Source organism: Erpetoichthys calabaricus, chromosome 2, assembly GCF_900747795.2.
Source record: "Erpetoichthys calabaricus chromosome 2, fErpCal1.3, whole genome shotgun sequence".
Classification (NCBI taxonomy): Eukaryota; Metazoa; Chordata; class Cladistia; order Polypteriformes; family Polypteridae; genus Erpetoichthys; species Erpetoichthys calabaricus.
Window position 1 is genome coordinate 59,116,025 of NC_041395.2, and position 19,600 is coordinate 59,135,624.

A 19,600-nucleotide genomic window follows, 5' to 3' on the forward strand; every position below is an offset into this window, starting at 1 on the left:
ACATGGCGCAGTGGGAAACTGTTTAAGGGGGGCACTTTTTTCACTGCTACACCGCTAAACACGCATGCAACGGAGTACATGCGTTAGTGGAGGTATTGAGCGGTGAAAATTGACAGAGAACTTTCTGAAACTGAAGCTGTAGCAGACGATAAAGAAGAACTTTTGCCGAAAAAAAGAGCCGTGTCTGTTGTCTGGAGATTTTGGTTTTAAAAGGTCGGATGTGGACCATACAACTATTTATTGCAAATGCTTTGGAGCTAAAGTTGTCATTGGAGGCAGTAACACGAGCAATGTGCTGCACCACCTTAGCCACAAACATACTTTGGAGTACCATGAATGTATGGAACTAAGATTGGCACCCTCCATGTCCTCAGGTAAAACTGAAAAAGCTAGAGGACACTCGAGTCAAACATCACTTTTAGATGCATTTGCTAGAGGACTGCCTACGACAAAAAAAGCAAGCGGTGGATCAAGATAACCAACACCATTACAATCCATGTAGCTAACATGTCAGTGGACAGAGATTGTTAACATTAACAGAAAGTGTAGTTGGTTTACAAAAAATACTTACTATTTATTCCTTTTCTAAGACATGTTCAGTGCAACACAACTTTTGACCAGCACCTCTGGATATTTTACTAAGTCTAAATGCCTCTTTGGATGGTTGAAAATATGTTGTCAAAATTATAATTTAAGTTGTTTACAAAATTTGTTCAATAAAATGGTTCTATATTTTGACTGCAACTGTAATGCAATGTGAATCCTTCTCTTCATTAGTGCCACCCCCTTGAAAAATATCACTTTATGGGGCCATGCAAACCTGTATTAATACTTGTGTGCATATTAAAATGTTTTTTTGTACAATGTACAATTCTCATGACAGTGGAATAGGTCATTCTTAACCAGTCTACTGCAGTAATTGCAGTGGAAAATGTGGTTAACATCCACTCATGCATGGGGAAAAAAATGCTGTTGAATACTACGAAACTGGTATAATTTGAAAAATACCGTGATATAGAATTTTGGTCATACCGCCCCTAATTTCTAGTAGTCAGTATTTAACATCCTCACTGTCCTGTTCAGATAAGCCATACAACCACAAGCACCATCTTCTCTTATAATGTTCAGCATCAGACAGTCTGTCATTAAGCTTATTTTCAGTTTGGTCTAACTCGTCACGTTCCATTTGGATGATGTTATTATCGTTCTTTAAACTCTCAATTTTGTGAAATGCAAAATTCCGAAATGTGTTTATTTCCGCAATTTGTAATTTTTTTTAAATCATTTGTTCCAACTCATCAGATCTTTCATCATTTTACAATGTTACGGCACTTATAACATTTGCTTATAACTCACTCAAAGAAGGTGCCCCTTTATTCTTTTTTGATCCTGGGCTCTTTGCTGGAATCTCAGTGCACAAATCTCGCTCAAAGTTAAATGTTGTAGGTAAAAATGTGTTTTGCAGCAAAAAAGCGCAACAATTCCATTAAAAGTTGCTATTTGAAAGGGATTTAAAACCAACGCGTTGGACGATCGTTAGAGAAGGTGTGTATCGTCGCCATGTTGTAAGATGCCCCCTCATCCCATTTCGTTAGCGTTACTATTTAAACTCGGTGAAAAATTATATGAACGAATGAATATAAACAGCAAAAGCTACATACTCTGCCACCTGCGCACTGATATTGCCATGTCTGCAACGATGACCTTTTTCTAACAACGCCTTGGTTGTTAGGCACTGCTTTTTTTAACTTGTATTAAAAGGACACATGCAGACGATCGCAATAGCAGCTTTAATTTTTAGAAATGCCACTGTTCCTGTATTCACAAGCAGCACCTCTCTGGGTGCACCAGATCGGCAAGTCTACTATGAAGGGGTGGAATAAACAAGTGATGGCCCAACGTCGCGAGTGGCACTGCTGTGGAGTGAAGTAATGGATAAAGACGCCTCACGCATGTGCTGCGTGGGATTGTGCAAACCGCTGTACGCTCCACACCAGATCCCGGGGGATTACATTTCATAGGTAAAGCTGAATAATTGTTTTGGTTATATCTGGTCATTAGGAAATCCCGTTTTATAATCTTAATTTTTAGCTACGCCAAGCTAACCTAGCAAAGCTATGCATTTATGTGCTCAAGTGAGCCCCCAAACAACGTTTTAGCTAAACGTATTTAGTCACTAACTATGTAGATTGTTCTTAGTTGTTAACATTTCTCAAGCTTTGAAGGTTTCCCAAAGAAATCCGCCTCAGGAAGCAGTGGGAGGTAGCCCTTAGACAGGATTTTGAGAAAGCTGTCCTGTGATGTGTGCCGTGCTAGTTTGGTAACAGATGCTGTACCGGCATCACATGATCAAAGCTACCACTTGCTCACAATAAAAAACAAAGGAGGTTTGATGATTCCTTCTGAGGGTACAGTCAAGGTGGTCAAAGTAGCTGAGCGTGTTATCCGACAGTCGACATTAGGGCAAGCTGTCAGTGGGCTGAGATTGGTTCAGATGATGTGTTTTTTCTCAAGGAGCTCATTGAGGAAACACAGTTTGAAATGGACAACCATCATTTTATGTTCCTGTCTTTAGTTGTGTCTGTCTTCCACAAACTAAGGCTGCACCATATTGCCTCCCAGACTGAATACTCTCAAATTACAGAGCGGCAACACACGGAAAAAGCTATGTAAGACAGTTCTGTTTCATGGATTTTAGATCCTATCCTGTATATATTTAAGTAACCACATTGTGTGTGCGTGTGTGTATGTGAGAGAGAGAGATCGAGAGAGGAATGAGTGAAATGTTTTCAGAAATTATTAAGCCAATTTGTATACAGTAAAGTTGTTTATTTTTGTCATTGAGTGTATCATTTCACTGTTAAAAGAAAGACAAACAAAGATAACTGGCAGTAACAGTGCAAAATTCACAATTGGTATGCCAGTTTGAAAAGATAAGTTTTGACGGCAGTTTTAAAATGTGTTATTGAATCGAGCTGACGTATATGTGAAGGAAGAGAATTCCCGAGTTGAGGAGCACTATGAGAGACGCTCGAGCTCCCAGAGCACAGAGTTTGATGTGCGGTACAGAAAGTAGAGCTGCAGATGAGGATCTGAGTGAGCGAGAGGAGTGTATTTGTTCAGTGGATTTAGAACAGCAGGTTATTATCCTGGCAGCAGAATTTTCAAGAAGCTGTAAGCGATGGCAGATAGAATAGCATTACAGTAATCTATACGTGAGGTGACTTGGACATTAACCAATAGGCCTACTTCAGTACTGTGTTGCATAAGAACAGGACAAAGTCAAGAAATGTTTCGGAGATGGAAGAAAGCAGTCCGAGAAATGTTACTAATATGGGAGGAATTATTTAAGAATAATAATTATTATTATTTAATAGTTGCCATTATTAGTGTATAAATGGATGGAAATAATTGCATTTAAACGATTCGCCAAAATCTGTTGTATGTAAACGATACTGTTTTAAACGTTATTGTTTTTTTTTATCAGAAAACCCGCTTTCCACGTCTACCTGTATTAGTTTAAATGACACTTTTGCCAATGGCAATATGGCGGACGCGCTGACGTATCGTGTCGACTGGGCAATACTGTGAATGCGGCGTCTATCTGTATATATCTATGGTCGATACTAACGTGTCGAGGTAGGTTTCAGAAAACGCGAGGTAGCAATGGGTTCTTCAGCAGCACGTGATGTCAGCGCTAAGGATGACGGTCGTCTCCCTATCACATGGCCAAGATGGCGACCATGTAGTGTTTTCATTCCAGAAAACGAGTTTTCGCCTCGGATTTTGTTAAATCTGATTAAAATGATTCATATTACAACGAAAAAATTAGGAACGCTTCACAAATTTGCGTATCATCCTTGCCCGCTATCTGAGTCCCAGTCTTCGGTTCCGATTTTGTGGCGTTATCTCGGTTGATTGACAAGCAGCCCTGTGCAAGGGATTGGCTCGCCGCGTAAACGTGTGTCTTCTAAATGGTCGAAGCTTTCTTGTGCCGATATATTTGTAAATTTTGATTGGCTGAAACGAAATGCGTTCCGTTTTCTGTTGCGAAAGACCCGCCTCCCCGCCTAAAAGTTTTATCTTAAAGTGGACCCGCTGGTACTACTAATATGGTACTATTGCTGCTAATATTAATACACAAGGATTATAGTGAAATGAAATAAAACACGTAGTTTAATCTAATGAGAATTTATTTGTTTTGTACATATTAATTTTTGTTTCTTTTTAGCAATCAGGTTTCAGTAATATAAATATCTGTAAATAGTCTGGACAGAATTGCATTATAATTATGTTTGTTAATAATAAATAATAATAATGCTAATAATAGCAAATTGCAGTCTAACAGGGTAGTTGTAATATTATTAAAGGCCTAGTATTATTAACCATTTTATTTATTTATTTATTTATTTATTTGTGTATTTATTTAGTGTCTATGTCCCCTTACTCTTTCAGAATTAACTGTTTCTGTTATCTCTTACCATGACTGCCACTAGTGTTACTACGTGAGTCTTTGTTTGTAGTAGCAATGCTCCTCTTAAACAAAGGTTTCTTTTTTTAATTGACGCAATGGTTGATTGCGTTGTTTTAATAGACCCATATAAGTATTTATAGAGGTGGCAGTTTATCATCCTGTTGTTCCCTTGTTCCTTTTTTCTTTTTGCATGCTCAGTTACTCTTGATCTCTGTTGGAGCTCACGTCGCTTGGTGCAGACTATATGGAGGTTGTAACCTATTAGTTGTTCCTTGAAGGCCAATTTGTAATATTCTGAAATTTCTTTTAATTTTAGTTTTTGGTAACCTAAACTTTAAATGTAAATGTCTGCCAGTTTCCTGCAGATCTGTTTCAGGTCGCTCGTTGCATTCCAGCTGGTTAAATTTGAAGAAAAACGGGTGTTGTAAAACTTTGGAATGGAACTGTAACTTTCTCTTGCTTTATCTAATTTATCCACCTTGAACCCTGTGCCTCAGTTCCGCCACGAGACCTCCAGCGAACTGACCCTCAAGGCCTCTGCCGAAGCGATCCAGGTCGCCAAGGCATACAGCCCGAGTGGCTCTGTGCTGTTCAGGGTAAAGTCGGACGAGATGGTCAGGGAGCAGGCCAGGAAACGTTTGGGGGCAGCAGGTGGTGACCCCGGGGACTCCAAGCTGGTGCACAAGCGAGCTCCTGTTTGGATAGTACCGGGGTCATACTTTTAAATGGTTTCTGACCCATGACCTCGGCTATGCTGTCATGGTGTTGGCAACCCACCAGAGGGAGCGCGAAGATGGGCAGGTGTTGGATAGCCCGCTGGTGAGCAATAAGAACTCCCTGGAGTCCTATGCCTGGCTCTTTCCCGACGTGAAGACGTCCATCCGTCATCGACGGGAGAGAGACGGGTCAGCCAGGACCCTGGACGAGGGCAAGAGGCTCGTCGGCTTCGGCAAACATGCACACCTGACATTTCAGGCCCTTTACGATGCAGAACATCGGGAGGCCAAGAGGTGACATACTTTTGGGTGGGATCTGAGGGGACAGGCACAGCAAGGTACTGGGACCCTGCTTCCATTTGTTCACAAGTTACCGGTTTTGTACCCAACGCAGTTACATCAAATGGCTCCGGCGCCAGACCACCAAAGTCGGGACCAAGATGCATGTGCTCCAGCTGTATGTGCGGTGGAGATATGAGGCGAAGGCAGCAGCAACCTCCTACCTTCCCCAAACCACCACTGTTGCCCCCCCCGCCTCTCTCTCTGCAGCAGCCTCCGTCTTCGAGATTCCCGATGACTCTCTACTGTCGGCTAGCATGGAGTTGGAGGCTGGTAACTGACAGCCTCCCATGGAAACTGGTGGTGGCTTCTTCACTTCTTCTGTTTAACCTGTTATTTGTTTGAATTTGTAAACAACCTTCCCCAGCATCTACGTCCCAGTCTGCAACCAGTGGAGGGCCCTTGCTATCCCTACGCTCCCAACCGATGGCTGATCCGGTAAAGCAGCCTTTGCAAACGCTGTCTGTAGCCACGCAAGAGGTGAGTTAAAAGGATGTGTTTCTTTGAATTGCATTGCAGAGAAAGGAACAGGCCCGGTCTGATTATTTTTGTTTGTTTTTCGCTTGCTCATGGTGTCTCTCTCTCTCTCCCTCTCTCCCTTGCTCTCTCTCTCTCTCTCTCTCTCTCTCTCACTCACTCACAGCTACTTTTGCCCGAGGGCTGGAGGACATCGCTACCTAAAGAACAGCATGTGTGGGTAAGCCAGGTCCTTTTCACCAGGGGCAAGGACGGAAAGCCTACGCTGACCTCCAACCTTCGCCTTTGGTGGTTTCCTCCCGGCCCCCCCAACGTGCACCTCCAGCCCCCGACATCGCCCGACACTTTTTTTCAGCGCCCGTTCTTCCTGTGGATGCCCTACCGCATGTGGGGCTACAAGCTCTCGTGCACAGCGTGCAGCCACAGGTTGTCGGGAGCCGGACTCTACAGGACCGTCCGGAGGGTCCTGGACACAGACGGGTGGTACTTTATGGCCACAGAGTACCTGGAGTGCCGGCGCTGCAGGAAGAAGGTGGCGGGCTGGTCGCAGGATGTCTTGGATCAGCTGCACCCCGTCCACCGGGATGAGTTTCCAGCTATCCTGACTTACAGGTCAGACAAGGAGTCTCCGAATGCTGGGTCAACTCTCCACAGCTAGACAGGCACACAAGGTCAGTCCTAACATCTCTGTTCTCTCTAACACAGGTTATCCTGTGACAAAAAGCTCATTGGGCAGATGCGTGACCGCACGCTGGACAACGGGGCCAACCGGCTGCGCAGATATCTACTCGAGGAGCACACCAGGTCCTGGATCTTGCATTCCAAAAGTTACCTGTTTGCGTTTGCCAAGTTTATCACATCGGGTGCCGAGCCATTTGCAACTCCGCCTCTACCACCACGGATGACCCCTGTGCCCAGTGCAAAGTGGTTGCTGTCCGTCTACGCCAGGGAGGTGGCTTTGAGGCTTGAAGAGACCAAGGCCCGGATCACCTCCATCTTTGGCTCAATCTTAAAAATGGACTCAACCAAGAAGGTTAGCAATATCGCCATCCCCTCCTTCCTTCTTTCCTTCTTTCTTTCCAGCTTACCATCACTCTCCCTTTCATCGTTCAGGTGACCAAGAAACTTGCTGGTGCCGCGGCAGGTACGGCAGCCTGGGTGACTAACGTGGAGAATGAGCACGGCCAGATCTTGATCAGCGTCCTCACTGCAGCCAAGGGCGCTGGCCTGCACCCCATGGCCACCGGGCTGATGCAGCGATACCGTGATGCCAGTGTGTCCCCGCCTCTGGTCCTATATGTGAACCGAGACTGCTGTTCCCACGGGGGACCATCCAAGGTGTCCCTCTTATTCCACCAGTGGGATCAGCTAGTGGTGCGGCTCGATGTGTGGCACCTGATGCGACGCTTTGCGGCGGGTGTCACCACGGAGAGCCACCCACTATACAGCCTCTTCATGGCACGTCTCTCATTCTGTATTTTTGAGTGGGACCAGGGAGACGTCGCCCAGCTGCGACAGGCCAAGGCTGGTGAGGTGGGGAAGGGTCCCCGAGGCTCCGGCTACGGAAATATCCCGTTAAAGGAGCTGGCCCGCCACTGCCGCCGCCGCACGCGTGGTGCAGAGGAGACCGGTCGGCTCATTGACGAGATGCTGGAGGCCTTTGGGGATGCCACTGACACCATGGGTGTCCCGCTTTTGGACCGCGACAAGATCCAGGACATTTGGAAGACTCAGAGGCGCCACCTCCACTGCATCCAGGACCCACCCGGCGTGCACCTGTACATGCAGACCGGGCGGCTGGTCAAAGGGGGGATCACGCTACCAGTGTTCAGGTGTGCGCGAGGTACAACTTCGTTGGAGTCGTTCCACCTGCATCTGGACCGCTTCATACCTGGTAAGGGTGCCCAGAATCCTGTTCTTTGTGACCTGTGTTGTGCGAGGGAGTGGGTGACATTGTATATTTCTCTCTGTCTCCTCACCTTGTCTTTCAGGCACTTCAGCCAGCGCGGCCCACTTTCAGGCCTATCTCCTGGAAGGTCTGGCGCGGTGGAACGAGGACCGTGCGGCACAAGCAGTGGGGGCAGCAGACCGTGATGTTGTCTGCTACAATGGCCAACTCCAGCACTCCGTCAATGAGCTGAGTGAATTTCTGTATCACATAAAGCTGGTTGAGGATTACACCCAGCCTGCGAAGTACACTGGTGAGGCGGGAGTCCAGCCCTTGTCTTGTCTTGTCTCTCTCTCTCTCTCTCCCTTCCTCCCACCTTTTCATTTTAAACCAGTTCCCTCTTTTTTACAGGTGAGCTCATTGGCGTCCAGTACCTGTTTTCACAGACCGGTCGAGTGCTGGAGGAAGTGATGGGCAGGGATCCCGACACTCCGGATGGGACCAATACAGACGACGACAACAATGACAGTGTCAACGAGGGCTTCCAAGAGGATGAGGGGTCGGTAGAGAAACATCTGGACAACACCCTCTTTGGCCTAGAGGAGGACTTTGCCCCGCAAACTTCTGAATTGTTTTCGTCTGTCATGTCCCAGTCGCGCCCTGCCATCTGCACCTCACAGTCTGGGCCAGCCGACCAGGAGACCTCCCTTGGAGATAATGCCATTCAAAGGGTGTCCCACAAGCCGGTAAGTCTCTCCCTACGAGTCATGATATACCTATGGAATATCTGATGAGTACTCCCCTTTCTCACTTTCGCTCTCTTCCTCCAACAGAATATCTTTGGACCTGACACTGGCCCGTGTTATGAGCACGTGGTCAACCTGGCCTGCAGTCTCTTGCAGCTACGTCACCATGCCTACGTGACGCAGCAGCAAGTGGCGGAGATCGTCGCCCTCTGGGAACGATTGCCGGAGGGTGACAAGGCCCCAGTTCGCTTCCCGCTACGCCACCAGGAAAGACTGGTGAAGGGGAGGTTTCGACTCAAGCACTCGCAGACCAGTGTCACACCGGGAGTGGAGAGCTTGCAACGGTAGGTGCTCAACCTCTTTGGCGTGGCCTCTTTCCATTTGAACAGATATCGATGGCAGGACTCTCTCTTTTTCTCTCTCTCTCTCTCTCTCTCTCTCTCTCTCTCTTTCCTCCCTCTCTCCCAAACCCACCCCCCAAATTTTGTAGGTGCATGGTTGGCCAAGGCGGCCAAGCCGCACAGATGCCAAACATCAGCCGCCTTGTGGAGGCCGTGTGTATAGAGCTGTCCAGGATTCACCCCGAAGGAACCACCATCTGTGGCGTGAGGGTGAACCGCTGGGCAGAAGTAATGCGCGATTACATCTGCATTCAGGAGAATGTCCTTACAAACCCGGTACTCGTGGCCCAGACACGCATCCAGTTATTCCCCCTCAGTCAGCGCACCCTGGCACAATGGTAAGTATACACTGGACAAGTGGGATCCACCATGCCCCTCTCCTCCCTTACATCCTGATTTCCTTTGCTTTGTGTCCCTGTAGGCACTATGCTCGCACCAGGGAGCTGACATGGCGGGCTCTGGATATGACTGTGCCATTGCCAAGCAGCTCGGCCCTTGCTTCAGAGCCCACCCCTGCCGTACACCCACGGCCCACGGGCCCTGAGCAGTCCGCTGCGCAACAGTTGGAGTTTCGTGACCCAACTGACCTGTCCGGTCAGGCGACACAGCGACCTCGGGGCCCCGTGGATGTGGCACCACCCATCGTCGGGAACCCCCCCATGCCACATGAAGCACCCGCCACCCAGCCACTCTTCCCGCCGGCTGACACTGCTGTTCCTCAGCTTCCACCGCCACCGGCAGGACCTTCAGTACCCTGCACCACTGCCTGGCGGCGCAAGAAAAAGCAGGACGCGGACAAACTGGCACGACAACAAGGTATCCCCCCCAAACAAAGGAAGAAGGTGGAGGCCTATGTTTGCCAGCACTGTGGCAAAATGAAGGAGTTCGGCCACAGCTGCTTTGGGGGGGAATCCTTTTGCTCCACCTCAGCCGGCAAAACTGTGCAGGAGTGGCTGGAGGAAAAGAAGAGGGAAAAACAAAATTGTGCCGGCGGGGATGGCCATTAAAGGATTTTTATTTTTATTTATTTGTTTCTGTAGATGGGCCCATACATTGCTTTTTTTTTTCTTTTTTTTTTTTTTTTTTTCACGAGCAGGTCTGCTTAAGATTTTGTTAATCTGTATAACTGCCTGGCACTTTGTGTGTTGGCAGAAAGGGAAGCCTTCTTCCTTTTTCAAGCTGTTTTTACTTTTTTTTTTTTTGCAATCTTTGCAAATGACTGGCACTTTGTATGTTGGCAGGCCTCCTCCGCTCAATTTTCATTTTTAATTTTGGGCTTCAAATGCAGGTTATGATGGCACTGACAGTTATTTTTTAATTGCAACAATTGTTTTGATTTTTATTTATTGTTATGTATGTATGTATGTATATAGTTATTTCATGTTATTTTTTCATAAACCTTGTTGATTGAATCGTTATGTGTGTCTGCCTGCCTGCCTGCCTGCCTGCCTGCTTCTGTCCTGCCGCCACTTTAAGGGCTCTCTGTTTACCTTCCCACGACCACATGGCTAATCGGCTATGCGTCCACCCATTTCACCTTTTACGGACCCAGCTGTGCCCCGTGGGCGGCCTTCTTCCACCACGAAGATCGGCTGACTTTGCGAGAAAAGTTTGCATGTTCTCCCTTTGTCTGTGTGGGTTTCCTCCGGGTGCTCCGGTTTACTCCCACAGTCCAAAGACATGCAGGTTAGGTGCATTGGCGATCCTAAATTGTCCCTAGTGTGTGCTTGGTGTATGCGCCCTGCGGTGGGCTGGCACCCTGCCCGGGGATTTGTTCCTGCCTTGCACCCTTTGTTGGCTGGGATTGGCTCCAGCAGACCACTGTGACCCTGTGTTAGGATATAACGAGCTGGATAATGGATGGATGGAAGATTCTGCACTTTTGCGGTGTATTGACAGCGTATTGGAGTCAGGTTGAGAAATTTGGTTCTTGGTGCAAAGCAAATTGTTTGCGCCTTAACATCAGCAAAAAACAAGGAACTGGTTATTGACTTTCACTGCACCAAGGAGCCTCTATGTCTGGTCAGTATTCAAGGAGTGGATGTAGAGATGGTCCTCTCCTACAAGTACTTTTTTTTGTTTTTGTTCTTTATTTCACCTTATACAATTTCTTGTATTAGGAATTTGTTAGCTTTCGGATTCGAACCGGCAACCTTCTGGATACCAGCACAGATCCTTAGCCTCAGAGCTACCACTTAGTGTCCGCATCAAATACAGGTTGGACTGGTTTTGGAATACAGAACAAATACGTAAGAAAGGGCAGAGCAGGACATTTTTTTATAGGAGACTGTGTTCTTTTAATGTGGGAAGTTACATTCTTCACATCTTCTATGACTTTGTGATGGCCAGTGCGATTTTCTACACTGTGGTGTGTTGGGCTGGTAACGTCATTTCAAGGGAGGCCCACTGAATTGACCAGCTAATGTCGTGGCAAAAATTGCAGAGGTTTTTACCTGAAATGAAGGCTATCAGGAGATATAGGATAGGCAAACAGAGTATATGGTTTTATTGCAATAAAACAACAACACGGACTCAACCCAATTTGGCCAAATCGGACTGAGCCCCGAACAGTTAAGGAATCCAGACTTATATAATAATTTTCACTCTGACCTTGCTCAAATTAGCTCATTTGCTGTTTTCTCTGACTCCCCTCTGCACCTGTCCAGCCGGTACCTCTAGTTCTCATGGAAACCATTATTATCTCCTGACTTCCCCCTGCAGCTTGCCTCCGGTATTTTTACTGTCCTATTGTTCATCTTTTTTTCTGTTTTGCTTATTTTTATTGGCCTCGGCCGGGCAGATGTTCCTTCTTCCATTTTTGGGCTTTCTCTTATCATTTCCTTTCCTAGGCCATACATCCATCCATCCATCCTCTTCCACTTATCCAAGGTCGGGTCGCGGGGGCAGCAGCTTGAGCAGAGATGCCCAGATTTCCCTCTCCCTGGCCACTTCTTCTAGCTTTTCCGGGAGAATCCCGAGGCATTCCCAGGCCAGCCGGGAAACATAGTCCCTCCAGCATGTCCTGGGTCTTCCCCAGGGCCGCCTCCTGGTTGGACGTGCCTGGAACACCTCACCAGGGAGGCGTCCAGGAGGCATCCTGATCAGATGCCCGAGCCACCTCATCTGACTCCTCTCAATGCGGGGGAGCAGCGGCTCTACTCTGAGCCCCTCCTGGATGACTGAGCTTCTCACCCTATTTTTAAGGGAGAGCCCAGACACCCTGCAGAGGAAACTCATTTCAGCCGCTTGTATTCGCGATCTTGTTCTTTCAGTCACTACCCACAGCTTATGACCATAGGTGAGGGTAGGAACATAGATCGACTGGTAAATTGAGAGCTTGCCTTGCAGTTCAACTCCTTTTTCACCACGACAGACCGATGCAGAGCCTGCATTACTGCGGATGCCGCACCGATCCGCCTGTCGATCTCACTCTCCATTCTTCCCTCACTCGTGAACAAGACCCCAAGATACTTGAACTCCTCCATTTGGGGCAGGATCTCGCCTCCCACCTTGAGAGGGCACTCCACCCTTTTCCGGCTGAGAACCATGGTCTCGGATTTGGAGGTGCTGATTCCCATCCCAGCCGCTTCACACTCAGCTGCGAACCAATCCAGAGAGAGCTGAAGATCATAGCCTGATGAAGCAAATGGGACAACATCATCTGCAAAAAGCAGTGACCCAATCCTGAGTCCACCAAACCGGACCCCCTCAACACCCTGGCTGCGCTTAGAAATTCTGTCCATAAAAGAACAGAATCAGTGACAAAGTGCAGCCCTGGCTAAGTCCAACTCTCACTGGAAACGGGTTCGACTTACTGCCGACAATGCGGACGAAGCTCTGACACCGGTTGTACAGGGACCAAACAGCCCTTATCAGGGGGTCCGGTACCCCATACTCCCGGAGCACCCCCCACAGGATTCCCTGAGGGACACGGTTGAACGCCCTTTCCAAGTCCACAAAACACATGTAGACTGGTTGGGCAAAGTCCCATGCACCCTCCAGGACTCTGCTAAGGGTGTAGAGCTGGTCCACTGTTCCGCGACCAGGACAAAAACCACACTGTTCCTCCTGAATCCGAGGTTCAACTATCCAATGGACCGTCCTCTCCAGAACCCCCGAATAGACTTTTCCAGGGAGGCTGAGGAGTGTGATCCCTCTGTAGTTGGAACACACCCTCCGGTCCCCCTTCTTAAAGAGGGGGACCACCATCCCGGTCTGCCAATTCAGAGGCACTGTCCCCGATGTCCATGCGAATTTGCAGTGACGTTTTAACCAAGACAGTCCTACAACATCCAGAGCCTTGAGGAACTCCGGGCGTATCTCATCCACCCCCAAGGCCCTGCCACAAAGGAGTTTTTTGACCACCTCAGTGACCTCAGTCCCAGAGATGCTGCTCTGCTTCCTCATTGGAAGGCATGTTAGTGGGATTGAGGAGGTCTTCGAAGTACTCCCCCCACCGACCCAGAACATCCCGAGTCGAGGTCAGCAGCGCACCATCCCCACCATATACAGTGTTGACACTGCACTGCTTCCCCCTCCTGAGACGCCGGACCAGAATCTCCTCGAAGCCGTCCGAAAGTCATTCTCCCTGGCCTCCCCAAACTCCTCCCATGCCCGAGTTTTTGCCTCAGCATCCACCGAAGCTGCATTCCGCTTGGCCTGCCGGTACCTATCACCTGCCTCCAGAGTCCCACAGGACAAAAGGGTCCGGTAGGACTCCTTCTTCAGCTTGACAGCATCCCTCACCACCGGTGTCCACCAGCAGGTTTGGGGATTGCTGCCACGACAGGCACTGACCACCTTACAGCCACAGCTCCGGTCAGCCGCCTCAACAATAGAGGCACGGAACATGGCCCATTCGGACTCAATGTCCCCCACCTCCCTCGGGACATGGTCGAAGTTCTGCCGGAGGTGGGAGTTGAAGCTACTTCTGACAGGGGACTCTGCCAGACGTTCCCAGCAGACTCTCATAACACGTTTGGGCCTACCAGGCCTGACCGGCATCCTCCCCCGCCATCAAAGCCAACTCACCACCAGGTGGTGATCAGTTGACAGCTCCGCCCCTCTCTTCATCCAAGTGTCCAAGACATGCCGGCGGGGATGGCCATTAAAGGATTTTTATTTTTATTTATTTATTTCTGTAGATGGGCCCATACATTGCTTTTTTTTTTCTTTTTCTTTTTTTTTTTGTTCACGAGCAGGCCTGCTTAAGATTTTGTTAATCTGTATAACTGCCTGGCACTTTGTGTGTTGGCAGAAAGGGAAGCCTTCTTTCTTTTTCAAGCTGTTTTTACTTTTTTTTTTTTTGCAATCTTTGCAAATGACTGGCACTTTGTATGTTGGCAGGCCTCCTCCGCTCAATTTTCATTTTTAATTTTGGGCTTCAAAAGCAGGTTATGATGGCACTGAAAGTTATTTTTTAATTGCAACAATTGTTTGAACCGCTCTTTGTCTCATCCCTCACCTAGGACCAGTTTGCCTTGGGTGGACCTACCAGGGGCATAAACTCCAAACAACAGAGCTCCTAGGATCATTGGGACACGCAAACCCCTCCACCACAATAAGGTGGCGGTTCGAGGAGGGGCCTAGGCCTTCAAGCAATTTTATATTTGGTGGCTTAAAGCTAAGCTTTAATTAAAAAGAAATATGGCATATGCCTTTATTTAACCATTTGCTTGGCAGGCCTGACTTGCATTAATATCTGCACTAAGTTTAATGCTTAAATATTTTTCTATATTTATTTATGCTAATACATGAATACACTAATTTTTTTTCCCATACATTAAATCATCTTGACCTCGTTGTAACAATGCCTTTGCTGTTTCTGCTGACTCACTAGCTGGCTTCTCACGTGCCTACCATAACCATTTTTCTGTATTTCGTCATTGGTATCATTCAACAGGTGTTCTTCTTATTTCCCCCTCTTTTGTCCTCAGGTAGTTTGTGTACATCATTCTCTTCCTGCTCTATCCTTCCTTTCCCAATATTGGTAATTTTCCTTCAAGCTTAACTAGAAAATGCAATATGACTAATGTCTTTATTTGCTTGACATATCTTATGTGCTTGACATATCTAATTTATGCTAAATCTAATGCTTCTAGAAGCTTGTAAAAGTGACAATGACAATAAAGATCTATCTATCTATTAATTACTTTTATGTCTATTTATGCTAATACATTAATTTTTATTTTCCATACTAATTAAAAGGGCAAGCTCAGTTATTGGATGCATTCTGGACCCCCTGGAGGTCACAGAGCAAGAGGGAATTAAAACAAAACTGACTGCCATTACAAACAACGCAGCACATCATCTCTCTGCAACACACAAACACTGAGGATCAACGAATATTCTACAAAAGTAATGCTATGGGGGCTCCTTTATACCAACAGCAATACATCTGCGTAATGCCTCATTGTGACAGATAAGTAAGATGTTTTCTTTCTTTTTAATTTTCTTGCATTATAGTAATTTTTGTGTGTGTATATTTATTTATTTACTTATCTAGCAATTTATGTGTTTACTTATTTAAAGCGCTTCTGTAAAATTGACAAATAAAGGTCATTCTCTCTTTCTCTCTACATCCAACCCCATGACCCCCCAACCCCCACTCCCCTGGTGCTCCAAGTTATTGCAAGACATGTTGTTTTGTTAGAATTTTGGAATCTACCAAATCTGACATGTAGGAGGAATAAAGATTGAAACACAATTAATGAAGTAAACTGTGCTTACAAAATATAATTTTATTTTTCAAGAGTATTTTTTTGTGATTTAGGTAGTATTTGAAGAAAATAAACAACGTCAATTGAAATTTTATTGACAATGCTTTCTATATTAGTAAAGTAGAAAGACACCAAAAAAATGGACTAGTCCTAACAACATAAAAGTCTTCAGCACCTTTGGCTTGGGCCAGTCCAGTGTGAGGTGTAGGTTCTACATTAGCGATAGCAGTGAAACTTATCTTGTGACATCCAGGTTCATGTGTCACGACAATGTTAAGTTTATTTTTATGATGATGATTTAATATCAGCTATCTTTGTAAAAGGAAATCTGCATACCAAAAGATCATCAAGAAATCCCATCTTCTAATAATTCATGTAACAACAGTTCAATACAAAGTATGTAACTGGTTTATCCACAGATGATGGATCAACATTCATAATAAAATTTATGTGCAGTTAATAAGATGAATTTATATTTTTGTCACTTTGCCATCCTCTTGCTAATATACATACTTATCATTACTGAACACCAGAGTTTGTGCTTAATTTGCCTGATGGATTTATTCAAGGCAACTTATAAGATCAGTATATACTATACTTTTTAATTTTTTATTATTATTAATTTAAGGTTAGGTGATTTTCTCACAGTCACACAGTAAGTCAGAGGTTAGAATTGACCTGGTAGTGTCAGAGTTTTAAGAGTTATAGTCCCAACACCTTATGCATTTCTTCAATAAAGGTTTGTTAACTGTATAGTTAATATTTCTAGATGCTTTGTTTGAAAAGCTTCCACACAAATTTTGAAACAGGGGTCAACCAATGAACAAACAATCATCCATTCATCCATGGTCTTAATCTGTTTATTCCAAATTTAGGGTTTCCTAAGGGAGTCTATGTCAGTAGCATTAGGCACAATGTAGGAACCAGCTGTGAACTGCATGACAGTCCACCCGAAAGTACTCTTGCACATCATCACTTGGCCAGTTTCGAGACACCATGTAACCTAACACACATACACCTTTGTGATGGGGGTGGAAACATGAGGGAGAAAACACACAAGAAAGAGGTGAATACACTTTCAGTCCAGGACTGCAGCTATAGCCACCACTACTAACCACCATTACACCCTTAATTACACTCATATGCTCAGCTTTAAAAGAAACAGTGAAAGTTTTTCCTCTTTCATTCCTGTCTGAAGCTCTGTCTTCTCCCTCCACCCCTTCACTACTAGTGCAGCCACTTTTTCTCTAGACTGGTGAAAGTACAATGTAGAAGTGTTGGAGGCTGCAGAGGAAGATCCAGAAAATTTGATGACCATTCCATTTTCCCAGCATTCAGTATTTATTTGAAAGATGGTTGTGTCAAATTTCTTGTTCATTCTCATATCAAAACAGTTTTTGTGTCATATAGTGTATTAAAATAATTTAAATAAATTTATACTACCTGTGACTTTTCAGTGGTGCCCATTTTACTTGGAGAGTGTTACTCATCTGTGCTTGATATTGTTAGGTCATTTCAATAGGATTGCTTAGTATTGCCTCATTGATTCTGCAGACCATGGTTCAATCTCATGCTTGGAGTTTGCATGCTCTCCTTGCAGTATTCTTTTGCTTCAGGTACTTTTTTCTTCTAACATGCCCAAAGACTTTCATACTCTGTTAAATCTACCATAGATTTCAGTGGATCTTGTGATGGATTTGTGCCCTGCCTTGCATCTGTTGTTAGAAGGATAGGCTTCAGTGTCCAGTGACTCTGAATTGGATTTTGAAGGTTTGGGAATATAATGTTAAGAGATTTCAACAGAGTGAATATCCTTAGAGCTGTAAATTGTAATGGGCTGCAGGACCCCATCCAACATTGAAGATTTTGTGCCCACCTTCATAGCCAAGGAACAACAGAAATGACTGAAATGAAACAAATATGCTGAGAGTTTTTGTAGTTGCTTATTAATGGCCTGTAAACATCACTTGAAAGTGGCAGTATATGAATTATTAAAGTAAAGTGTTTCATTAATTCATTTTTGTAACTGATTATATTTTAAATGTTTGTAATATAGACAGAACAATCATCAAAGTTTTTCTTCTATGCCTTGCAGGTAAGCCTACTGAACTGTTGACGACTGCTGTTTGAACTAAAAGCTTTAAAAAGCAAAATGGCATTTTGGGGCATAAAAACTGCAAAAGTAAAGACTTCTGTTCCCAGGTTACCCCCCATTGGTTCAGGTAGGAGATGACTTTTTTGTTGTGTCCATTAAATATTATTTAATGCTGAAGCAGTGCTTATATTAATTATCATGCTCCCCGTCATGACTTAAATCAAAACATATATTTTTTTAATGAATACAAGCTATATATAATGGCACATAACATTTCCCTATAAATAAAGTGCTATCTATCTATCTATCTATCTATCTATCTATCTATCTATCTATCTATCTATCTATCTATCTATCTATCTATCTATCTATCTATCTAATCAATTATAGTTTCTTTTGATATCTGTGTATGGGTTGTGTATCCAACTGGCTAAGGATTTGTACTTGACAAGTGCATTTCATGGTATATATGATAACGCTGGTTGTTCGTTGTTATATCTTTGTTTATTTTATTGGATTTGTCTAACAATGCCTTGTGTTTTTGTACTTAGTCTACCTAACCTAACTTAATCAAATGGCACAACAGTTTCATTGTGCCCAATTGACAGACTGCTAAAATGTACACTTACAATGTTGTTTATGAAGGGTGCTATAATTTAGTATGTGCATTTATTTCACTTTTTGTGACAGTTGTTAAAAAGAGTTGAACATTTACCCTGTTAATGTTCATAAACACAGCCTGATGCCTTTTTGAACCAATTCTGATTATTCATTTTTACTGTGGCTGAAGGTCAAATTATTCTAGTTGCACAAAGTTCTTTTCTTATTGTTATTAAGATCTCATAGTGTCTTAATCCTGGTTGTTTTCCAAACATTAAATGCTGTTTAGGTTAGAGAGGGGAGAAAAAGGTGATTATCATGTCTTAAAGTGCTTCCTGCATTGGTTGCATATTCTGAGTGATTGATAGACAATTGGATTATTAGTATATTGCCAATAATTTGTATTTACTGTGGCAGAAAGCAGGGCATATAAACAAGTACAGCAATATTTTATTTCTATTGCAGACCAGGCTTGTGTATATTCATCAATTTGTGTCAATTTCCAGGCCTTTATAGCTTGTATATTTGACACCCAGAAATAAAATTGAAAGTTAGGTAGTGCCATGCTCCCTTCTGCTTTAGGTCTTAATAGAGTTGCCCTTTAGATGCGTGGATGTTTCAAATTCCAAATAAATAAGGTTGTAATTGAGTCTAATTTCTTAAAGAACAATTTGTTAATGTATATAGGAATGCTCTGAAATAGACAAAGAGGTTTGGGAAGAATGTTCATCTTGACAGTATTGATTCTCCCTGCGTAAGATGGGGCGTAGACCATCTGTTACATCTTGTTTCATTTTTTCCATGCTAATAGCAAAATTTTATTGAAAATTTCTAAATTTAATTATGATATTTACCTCTAGCTAGGTTTTTAAACTGATCTGCTAAAATAAATGGGTAAGTGTTCAGTCTAATATTGTGTGCTAGAGAGTTCATTGGAAAAAACACGCTTTTATTCAAATTAATTTTGAGTCCAATATCTTTTAAAAAATCTGCTAGTGCATTAAGAACTACTGGTACGTAAATTTGTGAGTCTGCTACACTGTATACAGTAACACATTATCTGTATATAATGATATTTTCTATTCTATTCAAGTCCTTCTCTGGTATTCCCCTTTATCCCTGATGCATTTTAAAAATGCAGTAGT

At 44.5% G+C, this 19,600-nt stretch overlaps 2 protein-coding genes and 1 long non-coding RNA gene across 4 annotated transcripts in view; 2 read left to right on the forward strand and 1 right to left on the reverse strand.

The window, feature by feature from the left end:
- LOC127526840 (uncharacterized) overlaps positions 1 to 6,679 on the reverse strand; it is a 36,902-nt gene extending 30,223 nt beyond the window's left edge. For both annotated transcript variants that reach the window (XR_007934280.1, XR_007934279.1), the window contains exon 1: positions 6,512 to 6,679. This is a non-coding gene — a long non-coding RNA (uncharacterized LOC127526840). The remainder of the gene's footprint in view (positions 1 to 6,511) is intronic.
- Positions 1 to 8,309, forward strand: part of LOC127526605 (uncharacterized) — a 120,001-nt gene extending 111,692 nt beyond the window's left edge. Inside the window, exons 5-8 of the mRNA XM_051922488.1 lie at positions 6,712 to 7,039; positions 7,120 to 7,900; positions 7,998 to 8,199; positions 8,306 to 8,309. Coding sequence (XP_051778448.1) covers positions 6,712 to 7,039; positions 7,120 to 7,900; positions 7,998 to 8,199; positions 8,306 to 8,309 — 1,315 coding nt within the window. The remainder of the gene's footprint in view (positions 1 to 6,711; positions 7,040 to 7,119; positions 7,901 to 7,997; positions 8,200 to 8,305) is intronic.
- On the forward strand, positions 8,237 to 9,498 carry LOC114645273 (uncharacterized). Its single transcript, XM_051923810.1, has 3 exons — positions 8,237 to 8,640; positions 8,728 to 8,984; positions 9,131 to 9,498. The coding sequence occupies exons 1-3, from the start codon at positions 8,365 to 8,367 to the stop codon at positions 9,381 to 9,383; spliced, it is 786 nt and encodes a 261-aa protein (XP_051779770.1). The 5' UTR covers positions 8,237 to 8,364; the 3' UTR covers positions 9,384 to 9,498.
- Positions 9,499 to 19,600: the final 10,102 nt, after the last annotated feature.